Here is an 18088-nt window from a genome sequence, read left to right as displayed (position 1 = left end):
TAGGCAGCCTAGGCTCTGAGATCTGCACACAAAAACAGTTGGTATCACCAACACTCAAAACCAAAATAAATAGTGTTCCAACCAATCACCGACAGGGGTGGGTGTTGTGAGGTTTTGCGCTCGTGCACGGCTGCCTATGACGGCTGCACGCGGAAACCTCACAACACCCACCCCTGTCGGTGAAATGTGTATATCTATTACATATATAAATAATTCAATAAAAAAATTAATTAATAACAAAAACAATAACTGTTTTGTGCATTTTGGCAGGGCAAGTAAAAAAATATATATAATTTTTTTTTTACTTGCCCTACCAAAATACACAAAACAGTTATTGTTTTTGTTATTTTTGACCCATGTAGTGCGCTACAGTTATAAACCTTACTTTACTTGTAACTTTTTATATTGTATTTATCTTTGTTTGTTTTTTCTTGCTGATCCGTAATATGACCTGAACCGTGAGATTCGTGATCCACTGAACCACTAAAGAGGAACAAGTAAAGTATCTAAAAATCAAACTAAATCTACGAACATGAAAAACAGTGATAGATGGACCTCTCAACCTTTATGCAAAGGAGAAAATCTAACGAAGATTTGAGGGGACCAAGCGAAAAATGATTATGTATTTCTGCTCAGCTAGCGACATTGGGCATCAACCACATGGCAAACGCTAATACTTTTTCATATACGGTCTACTTTGTATAACAGTTCTGTCTTATAACATATTAGACAGGAATGATAAACAGATAGTAAACTAATGAAGACGGAGAATGGGAGCACTATGTGCTCAGGCTCTTCCGTTCTCAGCGCCATCAAAATAAATGTCTGTCATCCCATCAAAATGAAAGTCACATCAACAAGCGTGGCTTATGTCACTTCAGAGTTCCTACTGGAGGTGTGAATGCAACCAGGAAAATGGCCAAAGGGGAACATTAGTTCTCAGTTCTCACCCTGGTGGCTAGTTCCTACAACTAAGTTCCCAGAACTATCCAGTGCAAAAGCCCCTATTATTATACCATGCATATTTTTACTTTTTTATTTTTATTTCAATAAACAACCAAACCAATGTATAGTTGACATTTGAGGCTTCATGCTATAGTGTTTTCAGCTTGTTTTTTTATTTTTAAAATATGGCATGCAGTTGCTTCAAATAATGGTATAAAGCTATTCAAAACATCATTCAATGTATATTGTGATAATCGTAATTAATAAATCGCAATTACAATTTCAAGGGAATAATCGACAATTATGATTTTTGTCAATCATGCAGCCCTAAGAACAAGAGTTCAAGGTGTTGCCTTGACCTCCAAATCCACCAGATCTCAATAACAATTGAGCATCTTTGGCATGTGCTGGACCAACAAGTCGGCTCCACTTCACAACCTACAGGACTTGAAGCATCTGCTGCTTGGTGCCAGATACCACAGGACACCTTCAGGGCAGTGTGTGTGTGTGTGTGTGTGTGTGTGTGTGTGTGTGTGTGTGTGTGTGTGTGTGTGTGTGTGTGTGTGTGTATTTATTTATTTATTTATTCATTCATTCATTTATTTATTCATTCATTCATTCATTCATTTATTCATTCATTCATTAAGTAGACACACCAGAACTGGTACAAAATTACTAATTTCACAACAATCAACACAGAAGTCAAAATCTCAGATATGTCCTTAACTTACCCACTGAAAAAAACAGAAATGATGATTTAAGGAAATATGATGTAACTAAATGATGTAAGATTATCTATTAAGACATCATGTTTTGTAGTGAACATCATTTAGGAAGACAAATGTTCACCCTAGCATGGCTTTAACAGTAATTAAGTGATTCAATAATATGTAACATCATGCCCCTTTGTGCTGCACACAACATAGCCCACAGCATAATCCTCCTACACATTAGTTTCTCTGTTACATACAAACACACATGACTGACATTCAAACCTACACAAGTGGAAGACTGCATCCAGCATAATGCAGTATGGTGCAACAAAACCCTACAAATTAATATTTAATATTAATAACTGCAAACCAACAATACTGAAATGTTAAAGGTGAAAATTTGGCATTTGACTTTAGCATCCAGTCAATCAAATCCAGTTAGGCTATTTGTTTATATAGCCTAACAGAGGAAAAGATCAGTTAAGACCTCTTTTTGGTGGATTTTTATGATTTGTGTGATAAACAAAGCTGCTTTTGTAATTTCATGGTGGAGCAAATATATTTAATGCTAATGTATGAGGCATAGGCCTACGCTGAGTTTCATTCATTTACGATGAGATGCGCTCTAGTTCAACTTCACAATTCAATGCAAGTGAACGCGGCGCATCGGAGCCTCGATGTCATGGTTATTATATTGTCTCCTATATTTGCTTTTTATTTATTAAATACATGCAATTGGTTGATGAAACATTTATTAAAATTAAGATACAATTTGTACAAAACGAAATTCGATTTAAAGAAAGGCTTTCTACAAAGCAAAACTTAGTGAAGTGGTAAAAATCATGTCTGACGATTTACAAAACAAAACTTCATTAAGTGTTAAAAACCACGTCTCCCGATTGCAAATGTTCATTGCTAATGTTTATTATTGCAAATGTTTTTCATTTGTTGACAATAAATCTCATAATGATGGCACATCACTATATCATAGCTTTTATTTCTATCTCAAATGATTGGCGGTCGGTCAGGGGGTACTTGGCAAAGAATCAATACAGTTGGAAACGACATAGACCATTAAAAACACAGACTGTTAACAATTGTTTTTAATTAGTATTTAAACATTCTCTATGATAAAAAATGTTTGTAAAAAATATTTTAATAACACGGTTTTGGCGGTTATAGAGTTCTAATGACGGTGTTCAACTATAACCGTCGGTCTCACGGTTATATACTAACCGTCACACCCCTAATGATAAAATAAGATTTTTTTAACCGTGAAGACTGCGATTACAAACAAGAGTAAAGCAGTCTGCAGAGGAAGCATCAACTTGGCACTCTACGCAACTAGGCCTGGACTATCACAGGAAAGAACAGTTTATGTTCTTCCACACGTCCACACGGAGACGCGTTTAGCTGTATATGTAAAAAAAAAAAAAGAAGATTGTATCGGTGTTTCGTCCAGACGGATCCAGATGGCCAGAAATTCTAAAGATGGCTGCACCCTTGTTTCTCTGGCGCATAAGGTCTATACTATGATTTATTGCTTGTTTTTGTTGAATAATACAGAAGGTAAAGAGATAATAAAAAAAAATCGCATATTAAAAATCGCAATTGCAATTCGATTATTTTCCAAAATCGTTCAGGCCTAATGGAGTCAAAAACAGATCTGCACATCTGTAATACATTTCAGAAACTGTGCGGAATATTAAATGAACTTCTGGACATAAATATTAGATCTAAGACTTTAGTAAACCTTTGGTATGCTCATCTATCTCTATTTTATTCTGTGGTGACCTTAGATATTTCACTGGCTGAGAATTAACACACACTAACATCAGCACAAACTGTTCCTGTCTAATAAACCACAATATATTTGACCTGACCCTCTGAACTGTGTGTCGCTGGTGTTGGGCGGCTGCTTCACAATAGCAAGCGGATACCGTCCAGATAACACTCAATGTTTTTTCAGGCAGTACTACTGCTGTGTTCTTTACGTAAGGCCATTACACACATCTAAAGAGTGGAGGATGAAACAAAACACATAAAAGAGCTCGACAAAGTCGTGAGAGAACGCAGGACATTTGCAGCTGGTTGGTCCAAAAAGGAAAACGATAGTGAATGATAATGTCAAACATTTAGTTGAGTAGTTTAGAAAACATTTAAAATGTAACTATTTTACAATATTATATTATTATAGCATATAAAATATAGTATATATTAAATAAGCATGGAAAATTTCAAATCAGTTTTTGATACTAAATAACAATAACAGCTGTTGAGTCCCTGAAATCAGCTTCCTACCCAAGATACCCATGATCTTGTCAGTCTCTGTGGCTTCCTCGAACTCCACTCACTAGCAACCAACTAGGTCAGGCTAAATTTAGCCATAACACACAAAGGAAATTAGCCCCATATGGCAGTATTGCTTGTGACTTACACTACTCAATGACATTATCACTACTCAAACACATAAATGTGTGATTAAACTCAGCCTGAAATCAAAATTTACCTTCTTTTTTAATGCACATTAATGCTTTCATTGTGCGCAAACACTGCACGAAAATTCCACAGAAAACAAATGATAACCATAATGATAACTTTATTAGCATCTGAGGCTGCGCTCTGCACAAAGAAGGACACTTCAGATGCGGATTTTAAAAAGACAATGAAACGGTATGTAAACATTACACTTCCCGTCGTGTTTTCATAAAATTATATGGTATATAATTTGTTGACTAGAAGCTGCATTAGTGGAGAACAGCATTATGTGTGACAAAAACACACTCAAGTCCAACCCAAATGTTTAATGTCACGAGCGTTACAATCTATTTGCATTAGTTTATATCCAGCTGGTCACTTTTATGCATTCGTTATGCAGCGAATTTCCATATTTAAAGCTAGCTAGCATCATGAGAAAGCAAACTGTATCGTCACGCAGCCGACAGAAACATTTAAACAAATCAGAAACGCATTCGATTTGAGTTCTTTTTTATCGTCACTGTAATACATATTTTGTTATTTTGATTAGATAATCATCTAGTGTTCTAAAATAGAGGCAAATAAAGTGTGAAAGTATAGCCTACATAGAATATACATGCGTGTCTAATTTCAATGCTATGGCTTTTGTGTATTTATTTAAAGATGGCCATCTTTAAGCATGACTGTTTGGATTTATATGAAATCGTAAAACTTTAAAGGAGCCATATGTAAGATTGTGGCCAAAACTGGTACTGCAATCACTTTCAAATTACTGTAGAGCGATGTATCCCCTCCCCCTCCCCCTGACTCGAGGTTGCCAGATAGGCTGCAGGATCCAGCAGGAACGTAGGCTGCTACGTAGCTGTGGTAACTAGAGCAGAGCTGGCAACCCGGATGCCGAAACACTACTGACTTCGTGATTGGTAGATAGGTGGAGGGTGGAGCATCAGGCCAAAACACAAGATGACAACATCAACATCAGTTGAGGGCTGCAACTGCACTTTTTAAATGACAATATCCTGGCCGTACTACTGTTGTCAGTGATATAAGTATTTGAAATTAACATGATTTCTTAATGTCTAGTGACATATCAGGGCCATTTTATGATTAATTGAAATACATTTCTTACATACAGCTCCTTTAAAATTTGTAACATTTTAGTTATATGGCTTTTTCTCCTCAGAGGTGCCCAAATTATTGTGCATTTAAAACAAAAACACCATGTTTCCCATTTCCCACCATTTAAATACAGCCAACACCTGTATTATGCAGAAATTTCTCTAGAAATTATAGTTGAAATGTTTATTTGATTGATGATTTGAAATGCTGCTGATATTTGATTAATAAAAAGTTATTTCTAATTCTTTATCTATGTATGACTCTCTGGTCATGTAAACACCCACAGACTGTAATTTCTAGCTGACTATAAATGCTGCTATTAAAGGGTTATTTTCAACTTAATGTGTTTACTGCATCTGCACCTCATAGTAATTAGTATAATTTTGAGTCGTCCATCAGTTTGTAAAAACAAAAGACAAGTGGGTTTACAGTAGCACATTAATAATGTGTACAAAGTTACTAAGCAGGCCACAGATGCGATCCGTAGTCCTGAAACAGAAAATAACCTGCAATCTTCCTTTAATTCCTTGTTGACATTTGCCAGTTAAAGAATGAATTGAACTTTGAAACCTGAGGCTGAGTTTCAAACTATTACATACAATAGAAACAACAGGCTTCTGGGAGGCTACTGGTGGTGATAATGATCACTGAGCACAGCTGTGCCTGTGATAATAACAGTCACTGAAGGCAGCAGGAAACCGTGACTCCATTACGGATCCAGTAGTGTTTTATTATCACTGCACATGATGATAAATAAGCAGCAAGTGTGAAATCAACTTGACGTCGGTGTGGTGTGACTCATCTAGAGGAGAATATCACTATACTCATTAGACTCAATCCATTATACGTCCATAATGTGACACATCCAAGTGAAACTGGAAATTCAATAAAAAAAATTAGAATAAGGTTATTACATTTTGATGGGAGACAGATATTTTACTTTAGATTTATGTGCACTGATGAATTGCTCACAGATTGTATGAGGACAATAATTTTGTCATTTACGGCTTGTTAGATCTATAGAATTCTGTCCCCATTGGCAGACATGTCTGTTGAGCGTATGAATGCAGTGATCTCGTCAATGCAACTCGATTTCTGCACTTGACAATGCTGTCATCATAACTAACAGTGCAAACACAATGTAGGCTAAATTAAAGATTAATTGTGCAGTGTAAACAGCATACTTGATTATAAAGGGAATTTTGGCCAGAGTCACTGATACTCGCGCTGTGTGATTGACAGCTCCAGCAATTATTGGGAGAATTATTTGACCGCGTTCTATATATCATTTAATCAATTTAAATAACAGATTATTTTCATGCTACTAATGCTGGGTGGTATGACCAAAAATCCATATCACGGTATTTTTCAAAATTATACCGGTTTCACGGTATATGACGGTATTTTTTTTTCCCAAGCATGACTTAACCACTTTTTCTACTGATTGAGAGAGGAAATACTGCAGTAGACTGCCTTAAGGCCCTTTCACACCGGATGCGTAACGAAAAAGCGAAACGAAAAAGCGAATAGTTTGTGTGCGAATAGTACGCGTCAAAACCATTCACATCAGCCGCGACGCGAATTTGCGACGTCTGTGACGTTCAGAGAGCTTCAACATTCCAAAACTTTCGCGCCGACAGCTGAGAAAACATGGACACTTCATCATCAGTGAAGACGAGCTTTTCATTTTCTTTAAAAGACAGAAAAGAAGGTTTTGGGTGCACCCAATCTTAAAGAACAGAGAGTCTGAAGGGTCAGTTTTTTTGCGTCTTCAACTAAACAGTGCGTTTTGTAATGTCACTACACATTACATGTAACACACGAAGTAAAGTAAGTTAAAATCATTCGACTAGAAACTGTAGATATCACACAAAGAATGTATAGTATACTAAAAGCAGCCCTACATTTTGTTACATGTTCAAAGTAAACACGGTCTCTGTCTCTATCTTTGACGATAATAGTGTTAGCTTTCTGTCCAAAATGTAGTTTAGCCTGCTAGCCTACACGGCACAGGACTATACAACGACTAAAACTATCACACAACATACTCACAGTTGTGATAACCGAGTTGATAACCGAGTTAGCAATGCTACGCCACACTTTGTCTTTCAAATCGTTGTCCTTGTAGTATGTGATTGGCTGAAGCCTTTTCTGTCGCCGCAAAAGTAAAAAAAAAAAATCGTTTTTTTGCCGCAGCACATTCGTGTTCGGTGTGGAAGCACTCATTACACAAACAGCTGATCAAAAAATAAAAAAATTGCGCAAATTATTTGTGCGTCAAAATCGCGTCCAGTGTGAAAGGGCCTTTAGAATGCCCTATTTTACTATTTTATTGAGTGAATAAAAATCCACACTAGTATTAATACAGGTTTGCAAGGCTGTATACAAAGAGGTGCCAGTAGGAGGCGCTTCAGTGGCAGAATTAAACGGCAGAAATAGCGGTTTCCCCGGTAATGGCTGTACACAAAGCAGCTTATACTTACTTATAAACGTAAGAAAGAAAGATTGATAGATGAAAATAATATCGAAACTTTCCTAAAGACAGTTCCCTTCAAAGATACATTCATATAAAAACACCCGCGCCGCGTTTTGACTTTGAAACGTGCAGTGCTCATGTTTATTCAACGATGTCAATGCCAACCACAAATAGATTTTCCAAAAGGCTGTGTTGATATTGTGAAGTTGATGCATAAACAGCAATACACGAGACAAAGAACGTATGACTACATGAACGAGGAATTTTGAGTTCTGAAACTTACAGAATGTTTTTATAGTACAATGACCTCTTCAAAAGATCAAGGAAAATTTGATTTCTCAATTCATGACCCCTTTAAATGAACAAAAATGTACTTCGATTAGTGTTGGGCGATATGCTCCATTTTCATATCGTCCTATCGTCAGCCTGTGAGATCGGCGATACACGATATTATCGTGAGGGGGGCGGGGCTTACTTATTTGATTATTAACTTGCTTATTTACTCGTTAATTTGCTTGTTTTATTAGTTCGTTTTATATATGAGAATTGTTTTCTATTTTGCTAGCAAAGGTGGAGTGTTTATTAATAGGCTAAATCAGGTTATTTCCCGGTATAGTGAGGTAAAAAAGATCCTATAATCATTCTTGTATCTGACTCAGAGTATTTCAACATGTCAGCGGGAAATTTACGGACACACATTATCCTCTCATGCCGTTACAGATGCAGCATTTTGACTGTACTTCTGCACGAGATGGGAACACGTTTTAATCATTTCTTAGGTCAAGAAAGAGTCGGAGTTTGTAATACATGTCCTCCTACCAGTGCTCTCTCTGTCTGGATGCACTTCACATATCGCACTTCAATAAGCCCAAAGAACGCGGGTTAATGTGTTTTAAATGCCGGGAGAAATCAAAGGCAAAAATCTAAAAGTCGATCGGTTTATACTTAAACTTGTGACTTGACTCCGATAAAGGAAAACGGGTTAATGTGTTTACATGACATGCATTGTCAGTTTATTCAGCATAATCAAGTTAATAACGTGCACGTAAACGCGCTCATTCCCTGAAAGTGAAAGCAGAAACGGACTGAGCTTTCACTGCATTAACGGCGCGTTCTCTCAGAGACGACGGTGGATATAACGGTATAGCAACTATCTTAATTTACTGGCTTAATATTTCTCTTGTGGACTTACATTATAGACAGTAAAACAATTAGAAGAATATTACTTGTTAAACAAGTGTTTGAAGTTGCTTTTGATTTTCACAGATGGCAGAGTTGTGCTGCGTTCGTGAACTAAAGACTGTTATTAGGCCTATATAATTTTAGTGATATTATTATTATCATTAATATTTTGTAATTGTATTGTTTTTAGTGTTATTAGTGTCATTAAATGTTTTGTTAATGTGCTATGGAAACAAAATACTGACGAACAACGATGCCGTCTTCATCTTGGCTCTGTATAAGAATGATGCGTCTGTTAAAACAAGCACTCTTGACAATTTGTGAATGGATCTCATACGCGCGTCGGTGATGTCGCAAGTGTGGTTATGTGGTGATGTCGTTATGAATTTAGGCAAGGCAAATTAATTGTAGTTCCTAATTAATTTAATAACAATACTAGCTTCATAATAATAATAATAATGATTTAATACATTAATGGGAAAACGAGCTAATTATCGTATTGATATCGTCAAAGGCATCTGCCAGCAGCGATATCTCTGACTATCGTCGATACACGATACTATCGTCTATCGGCACAACCCTAACTTCGATGGACACATACAGTTCCGTATGTCAAACATCTGAGAAAAGACAGTCAAAGACTCAATGTTCTCTCAGAAGTGTAGTTTCCTGCAGGGTACCGGAGTAAAAAATACAGTTGTTTGTGAAAGAGTTTCCCAGCATGAGCGCTCTGACCTTTTTCCTCCCCAGAGAATAAAGACAATACTGAGGCATGATCAATGGAACAGCTCTAAGCGATGAGCCCCTTTCCTTTACAGGTAAAAAGCTAAGAAAACAATCAAATATAAACAACAACTGTGTTTTCTGTTTGTTTGTTTTTGAGGGGTGGGAAATGATTTCCTATTCTACCTTTTCAAGAACTGATTCATCAATGCAGTTTCAATAAAATGTCACAAAAACATGAACGCTCCACACAGACTCCTAAATGCCACCTGTTCCAGAATAACATGCCAACTAGCAGGAATGCCCACAACTACCTGAGTACTCAGAACTGACAGCGATAACTGAATATAGAGATACACAATTCCGGACAAATTGAGAATGACGTGTTTTTAAAGATTGAAATCTGAATAGACAATTAAACAAAATACATGAAATATACATGAATATAAAATAATTTCAACAAAAAAAAAAGTTTCACAGGATACAATTTTTTGGGCCTTTTATTTTTTTTCAACTGCAACTATTTACTGAAGAACAACATTTGCTGCAGTGTACTGGGAGACACCTGGGAATGAGTAACACACCACAAAGCAAAATACAGTATTTTAATCGCTCCACAACACTTCACACATAAACCTGTGGATTCTGCATAGTTACAGGAACACTGTGATAATGGTTTTAAACATAAGCAGTGTTTCGATGGCTGTGGTGATGGTGCTTTGGAAATGACTTCAGCGACAAAACTTCTCAGAGAGGGATTTGCAATCATGCTGATTGTTTGTGGTAAAATACAGCATGCTATCAGCACAATAAACCACTTTAAGTGTTGCATCTATCTAATCTAAAAAATCTGTCTAAAAAGTGTATGCACCATCTAAACAATTTTAACTCACTAGCAGAACAGCAGACATTTTTTTGTCCATCCTATGCACAAACATGGCAAAAAGAAGCCTTGTTTTATTTTATTTTTTATTGATTACAGCATCATTTTATGTGGCAACTAGCACTAAATGCTGAAAAAAAGTATGATGCAAAAACCTTTGATGCCAAAGACCAACAATTAAACAACTGGTGATGATTACTTGAGTTTTGATTGATCTGTTGAGCACTTGAGTAGATGAAATAAACCAATTGGCCATCCATAGGGGTGGGTGATATAACCAAAATCTTATTTCACAATATGAAAAATTTCATTTCACGATAATGATATATATCACAATTTATTACATGGCTTGGTTGAATTCTAATGTAGAATGCGGTCTGTTATTTCTTGATAACAGACCGCTGCTAAGGATAACACACTGTTGCCATGAAAAACAGAGCGTTGCTATGGACGCAGGATTCTAACCGTAGAGACGGAACGGACTATTTTCTTTAGCGGAAGCAATACAATCGTTTTTAAATCAATAAACTCCTTTTTAAATCAATATTTTGTGTCAAATTATTGATTTATTTGGTAGGTAGCCATGTAATAAGCGGGATAATGTAGAGCGAGGCGGTTGTTATAGCGAATACAACCCCTTCAGGCTGATCAGGACTCTACATTATCCCTTACATAGTTATTTATTATTTAGTTTTATTTTTTTATTAAAAATATGAACAAAAGCAAACTACAAACAAGAAAACAAATACAAAGCAAGTTTTTTTAGGTACAGAAAGATTATTTAACATTGTAAAAAAATACTACAGAAATTGAATAAATCAAATGTAAAAACTTTTTCAATCTAAAGTGTCAATAACTTTAGGTAGTACAGTGCTACGTGGATTTATTTACCGAGAAATAAATGATATTAGGGGTAAGAATCTTTTGGAATCTCACGATTGGAATAAAAATGATTGAATGAAAAATCGATTTTAAATCGAATTTTGATTTTATATTTGATTCTAAACTTGTTTTCGGTTTTTATTCAATTTCTCCTTGAAGCCCTTATCCATCCTTATCTATAAGAATAAGTGCCCGGTTGCATAAAGCACCTTAAGTGTAATTTTCCCTTAAGTTTGCCCTTATGTTTCCCTTAAACCTAAGGGTGTTGCAGAAAAAAACCCTTGAGTGTTACTTAAGGGTTTCTTTAAGTGAAACGTCATAAACACTTAGAATTTCCCTTAAATGCTGTTTTTTCACTTAAATAATCCCTTAAAAAGCGTTAAGTGTTGCATAAAACCCCTTAACGGTCATTTCCCTAAGTATAATTTAAGGTTTGGAAATCGTACACTGTAAAAAATTTCCTGTAGAAACTACAGTAACTTACTGGCAGCAGTTTGCCAGTAACTTACTGTAAATTAAACTTACAGTAAAAATACTGTATTCATATTTACAGTACCATTTAACTTGCTGTAAATTTATTTACAGTATAATATATTTTTTACTGTAAAACAATGATACATTTTTTTCTCCAGTTATATATTTTAATACAATAAAAATATTACTTTACACTGTGAAATTTACTGTAATTTGTTGTCCACTTTTACTATTTATTGTAAAACTACAAATTATTGTATTTCAACAGGTTAAAAACTAGTAAATAACTATAAGAAACAAAAGACTGTTTAACTTCTTTTATTGATTTAATTGTTCAATTGTAATACTTGAAATAACATTTTAATATTCTTGCAGATTTTACATTCAGCTTTCCAAAAACTTGAAAACATTTCATTTATACATAAAAGTTTTATATTAAGAGCATTGTAAAACAATTCATGAACAGATTCAGTCATAAGAACAAACTTAAAAATGTACTAATTCAGAAAACTCCTGTGTAGAATGTATTTGCTCTTAGTAGCTTAATAGTTTTGCCAGCTGAAATCCAGAAACTCCTTAATGAAGGAGGATACATGAGGGTTCAGGCCAGAGTTCTTCCTTTGCACCATTTTCCCACTTATTTTGCTGACCTGGAACTTTGAGGAGCACTTGCTGTTGTCAGGGTTAATCCTCACAATGAACCTTTACGTAACAGAAAAAAATTGTTAGATCATTTGATGTGTAAAAATGTCTAACAACACAACCAAATACTCACAACACAACCAAATACAGAAATGCGCTGCAAATGGCACAGAACACAATGGAAATATTTCCAGGGGACCCCAATAACTGATGAACCTGGATGGGGCATGCTTAGTGCTCAATGTCTACTTTTTTTTTTCTTGCAAAACATACAGAGATGACATGTTTATGACATACAACTTTGTATACAATATACAAAATTTAAAAAGAACATGAGGGTAAGATATTAATCTATACATCAGTAACACTGTAAAAAAAAAAAAGTAATGTTATGTTTAAATAAGTTTCATAGGTAAGAAATGTAAGGTAATTTAGGGTCCAAAGATGAAACAGCAATTTTTTAAGTTGAGACACTCACACACAGATAAATAAAGCATATTATGAAAACTTTTTTGTATAAAATGTATTTATTTGCAACAGTTATGTTAACAGCAATAATAAGACATTTATGTCCTAAGAACAGCTATTCAGCTGATAGACACCATGCTGTTTTGTCATAAGAACAGCCCAGGTGAAAATAATGAGGAAATTACGTTGGCTAAATCCGATATCGCCCCCTAAACACTCATTCACTCATTTCTACATTAGTCCACTAATACAGTTCACTTGAAGCGGTGAATGAAAACGAGTGAGTGAATTCGGACAGTCGTTGATTGTACATTGGCTGTACACAGACGGGTTCGTCACTTATTGGGGTCCCCTGAAAACATTTCCATTGTGTTCTGTGCCATTTGCAGCGCATTTCTGTATTTGGTTGTGTTGTGAACTTTTGCAGTGCTATGTATTTGGTTGTGTTGTGAGTATTTGGAGCACACGTGTTGTAAAACTGATGAAGATGTTTTCTTAATTTGCGGTTGTATGGAAGTAAAATAATGGCAACTGTAAAATAAAAAAGCCTGTTGAATTGCACTGGTTGAAAAAATATGCATTGCATTTACCATGCTTGCATTTTAATGCATTGCATTTTTAGGGCTTGCATTTTTATGGGCTGAAATTCAACATGGTTGTATATTTAAGCTGTGAATATTTTAATTCAAAACATTTCAAACACATTTTCATTAATTACAATTCAATAATCCATATTCACCTTTCATATTTCACTTCCAAAATATTCAAACTGTTTAAATATACAACCTATAATATTAAATAGGCAATTTTCGGTCCATTTTATTTCGCTTTACAAATTCGCTTCCACAAATTCAGTGGTTCAAATTTGACAGTAGATTCAACATTGACATCCAGGAACTGCAGGAAAAGCAGTAGATTACAGAGCATACTCTCCATCTGCTGTCGACCTCACCAGCAGGGGGTGCAAGCATATGTTGTTGACGAAGACCAGAGCAACAGTTAGAGCAAGCCATTCATTCATAAAAACTGATTTATAGAAATGTAAGTGTATTTGTGATTATTATGAGGGCTGTTTTTATGTTTAATTTAGTGTCTTCACAGTCCCTGTGTAGCCGCATCTTTCTCTACATGAACAAGATTATAATGCTATTCTCCTGATGCTGATGTACAGAACAAATGTTACATTTGAAGTAGACATATTTTTCTCTTGGTTGTTTAGTTGCCTTAACTTTATATCACGGAGATGTGCTGCAGTACTATTCTATATTCCATAAATTGCAGTACCACTACTCAGCGTGAAACTTTGCGCGTTAAGTTCATATTCTGTGTCCATCTGCTTGCCTATAGCCATTTAGTACAGCCTTCTGAATAATGTGTGAGTTTGGTCTTTTATATCACTGTATTAGTCCATTAAACTACGTTAAGCGTTTTATATGTCCAGCTATCCTAAATTATTAAAGGGAAAAGTACTGCAGCACATATCCGCGATATAAAGTTAAGGCAACTTAACAACCAAGAGAAAAATATGTCTACTTCAAATGTAACATTTGTTCTGTACATCAGCATCGGGAGAATAACATTATAATCTCGTTCACGTAGAGAAAGATGCGGCTACACAGGGACTGTGAAGACACTGAATTAAACATAAAAACAGCCCTCATAATAATCACAAATACACTTACATTTCTATAAATCAGTTTGCTCTGCAATCTACTGCTTTTCCTGCAGTTCCTGGATGTGAATGTTGAATCTACTGTCAAATTTGAACCACTGAATTTGTGGAAGCGAATTTGTAAAGCAAAATAAAATGGACTGGAAATTGCCAGTTGAATATTATAGGTTGTATATTTAAACAGTTTGAATATTTTGGAAGGTGAATATGGATATTTGAATTTGTATTAATGAAAATGTGTTTGAAACGTTTTGAATTGAAATATTCACAGCTTAAATACATAACCATGTTGAATTTCAGCCCATAAAAATGCAAGCCTTAAAGAAACAATGCATTAAAATGCAAGCATGGTTAATGCAATGCATATTTTTTTCAAGTAGTGCAATTCAACAGGCTTTTTTATTTCAAAAACATTTGGCATTATTTTTCTTCCATACGGTTGTTTTTTCTATTTGCATGTGTTTTCTTAAAGGGATAGTTCACCCAAAAATGTAAACTCTGTCAGTAATTACTCATCCTCATGTTGTTTCAACCCTATAAGACTTTCGTTCAACTTCGGAACACAAATTAAGATATTTTTTATTAAATCTGAGAGCTGGCTCACTCCTCCATAGACTTCTATGTTGTTCCGCCCAAAAAGGTAGTAAAAAATCATTAAAATAGTCCAAGTGACTATAGTGGCTCAACCTTAAGTTTATCAAGCGACAAGAAATCTTTTTTGTGTGCAAAAAAAAACTAAAAATGATTACTTTATTCAATTATTAATTTTCTTCAGTGTGGGCCTCTGAGTGAGTTCACGAGAGCAACTTCTCGCATGTGTTGTGGCGCTCACGTGAACTCATGTCAGAGGCCCACACAGAAGAAAATTAATAGTTGAATAAAGTTTTTTTTCGCAAAAAAAGTATTCTCGTTGCTTGATAAACTTAAGGTTGAGCCACTGTAGTCACTTGGACTATTTTAACAATGTCTTCACTATCTTTTCTTGGCTGTCAGAATGAAATTACATAGAACCCTATGACGGAGTGAGCCAAATTTCTCAGATTTCATCAAAAATATCTTAAATTGTTACGACGATGAATGAAAGTCTTACAGGGTTGGAACAACATGAGAGTGAGTAATTACTAACAGAATTTTCATTTTTGGGTGAACTGACCCTTTAAAGGAGAACTCCGGTCAATTTTAACATTGAGCTCATTTTTTGTACATTTGGAATGCTGTCAGTACAGAGAACAACGACAAAAATCGGTGTTGCTACACAGTGTTATCTTTTTTTTTTAAATTTGCACCCTGTTGACTTCAATAGGGCATGTTATAAACCTTCTTTTAGCCTCTTAACATCCTTGATGTGTCATTACAAGTGCACAGGTCATGTGAGTGATTCCTTCAGAGTGAACACGAGTGAATCTGACTGCAGTAGATGTGAAAGATATGAATAAAAATTATGTTATTTCAGCCAGCGATCCTACCTGTATTTACATCCTGTTTTCGGTCGAAGTCCACAGTAATCGATTGTCGAGTTCATGCGCATGATCATAGGTACTAAAACAATGCGCGTGAACTCGACAATCGATTACTATGGACTTCGACCGAAAACAGGATGTAAATACAGGTATGAGCGCTGGCTGAATTATTATCATTTTTATTAATATCTTTCACATCTACTGCAGTCAGATTGACCCACGTTCACTCCGAAGGAATCACTCACATGACCTGTGCACTTGTACTGACACATCAAGGATGTTAAGAGGCTAAAAGAAGGTTTATAACATGCCCTATTGAAGTCAACAGGGTGCAAATTTTAAAAAGAGGATAACACGGTGTAGGCAACACCGATTTTTGTCATTGTTCTCTGTACTGACAGCATTCCAAATTTACAAAAAATTGAGCTCAATGTTAAAATTGACCGGAGTTCTTCTTTAAGTTGCAGCGTGTTGAGCACTCTCGGCCAACGTACTTACCACCTTCACGTCTTTCCTAACCTGTATGTTCTTCTTACTTTAGTGGAACACAAAAGAAGAATGTTGGTGACCCAACATTTTCTGTCCCTGTTGACTTCCATTATATGGACACAAAAAAACAATGGAAGTCAACAGAAACGAAAGCATTGGGTCACCAACATTCTTCAAAATATCTTATTTTGTGTTCCGCTGAATAAGTAAGTGATGACATAACTTGGGTGGATTATCCCTTTAATGTTTACCTAATATTATGGCATATTGCAAGATGTACTTACCTCTGAATGAACTCCAAAGTAGTGGCTGCTTCCACTTGGTACTCGATGTTAAGCACATAATAGCAACCGAAGAGAACAGCAAACGCAGAGGAAAAATCTGGCAGGTCAGTCTTAGGAAAGAGGACTTTGCCTTCAATTGACAGCATCCATTTTTTGCTGTGTAGAACTGAATCCCTTAAAAAAAAAAATTATAATAATAGCAATAAATTCATTTATAGTGTTTAACTTTGCAAAAACATTTAACATTTGATTTTGGTGTCAGTGAAAATATGTTGATGGAGCTTTTCTTATTAGTTTAAAAGGATAGTTTACCCAAAAATGACAATCATCATTTAGTCACCCTTGTTTTTCAAAACTTATTTGAGGAGATGTTAAAGGGTTCACCCAAAAGCAAAATGTTAAATATGGAGATCTATGAATAAAGCAACATGTTTGTTTTTAAAAACCATCCTAGAGCTGCATGATTTTGGATAAATTGAGATGCAGTCCATTTAAAATGTTTAAAGACGAATCATTGACATTTATATGAGATTGTGTGGGTGTCTGAATCGCGATCACAATCTTTTAACTATTAATCGTGCAGCTCTAAACCATCTCTTAAACATTGCTAAATCATGTATTAAAGGATCTTACCAAGCATGATCAGCCTTGGAGTAGAAGGAAGTGAAAGCCTGGTCTCTGCATCTGTTGGAGTTGTTGTGACCTACACACACACAAACACAAGAGTTTTACTAACTGTCATTTACATACATTTTTGAATATATAAATGGAAAATACTCACAGACAGATTTCTCTAATGGTTTTTATGTTTTCTACTGAGGTGTGCTGAAAATGTCGACTTCACTCGAAAATATTTTTTACAGCCAGTAATTGGACATTTAATTTTTTTGCCATCGCGAATATGCCATTTTAGATGTTCGCAAAGACTGGCGAATTTGGTCGACACGAATGTACAGCCTTCAACACTGCATCTAGAATTCAGATCGTGCTGTTCTCTGTCCGGGTTTTTTGCGGCCTTTCTGTGTTTGCGGTAAATGTGAGACTGGAGGGCGGAGAGTCTTTGGAAAGTACATGGGCATTCAGGAACTGCACACGAAAACCTGAAGTTCGCCTTGTTTTTATGCCCTTTGGCATGATTAATAAAGGCGTATAATGTCTCCACAGAGACGCCACAGTGTTTGCACAAGAACATTGCGGG

General features: G+C 35.5%; 2 protein-coding genes across 2 annotated transcripts in view; both read right to left on the bottom strand.

Annotated features, from left to right (window-relative positions):
- sh3gl3a (SH3-domain GRB2-like 3a) overlaps nucleotides 1–18088 on the bottom strand; it is a 42473-nt gene that overhangs the window by 14374 nt on the left and 10011 nt on the right. The gene's annotated exons all lie outside the window — the stretch shown is intronic.
- LOC311078917 (uncharacterized protein) lies at nucleotides 12178–18082 on the bottom strand (the record flags this gene model as incomplete). The annotated part of the gene is made up of 4 exons (XM_084107970.1): nucleotides 12178–12577; nucleotides 16891–17064; nucleotides 17524–17593; nucleotides 17845–18082. The coding sequence occupies 4 exons, from the start codon at nucleotides 18080–18082 to the stop codon at nucleotides 12418–12420; spliced, it is 642 nt and encodes a 213-aa protein (XP_083964096.1). The 3' UTR covers nucleotides 12178–12417.

The sequence above is a fragment of the Abramis brama genome, assembly GCF_963993115.1.
Source record: "Abramis brama genome assembly, chromosome: 3".
Classification (NCBI taxonomy): Eukaryota; Metazoa; Chordata; class Actinopteri; order Cypriniformes; family Leuciscidae; genus Abramis; species Abramis brama.
Note: the sequence above shows the minus strand (reverse complement) of the source record. Positions and strands in the feature narration are given on the sequence as shown.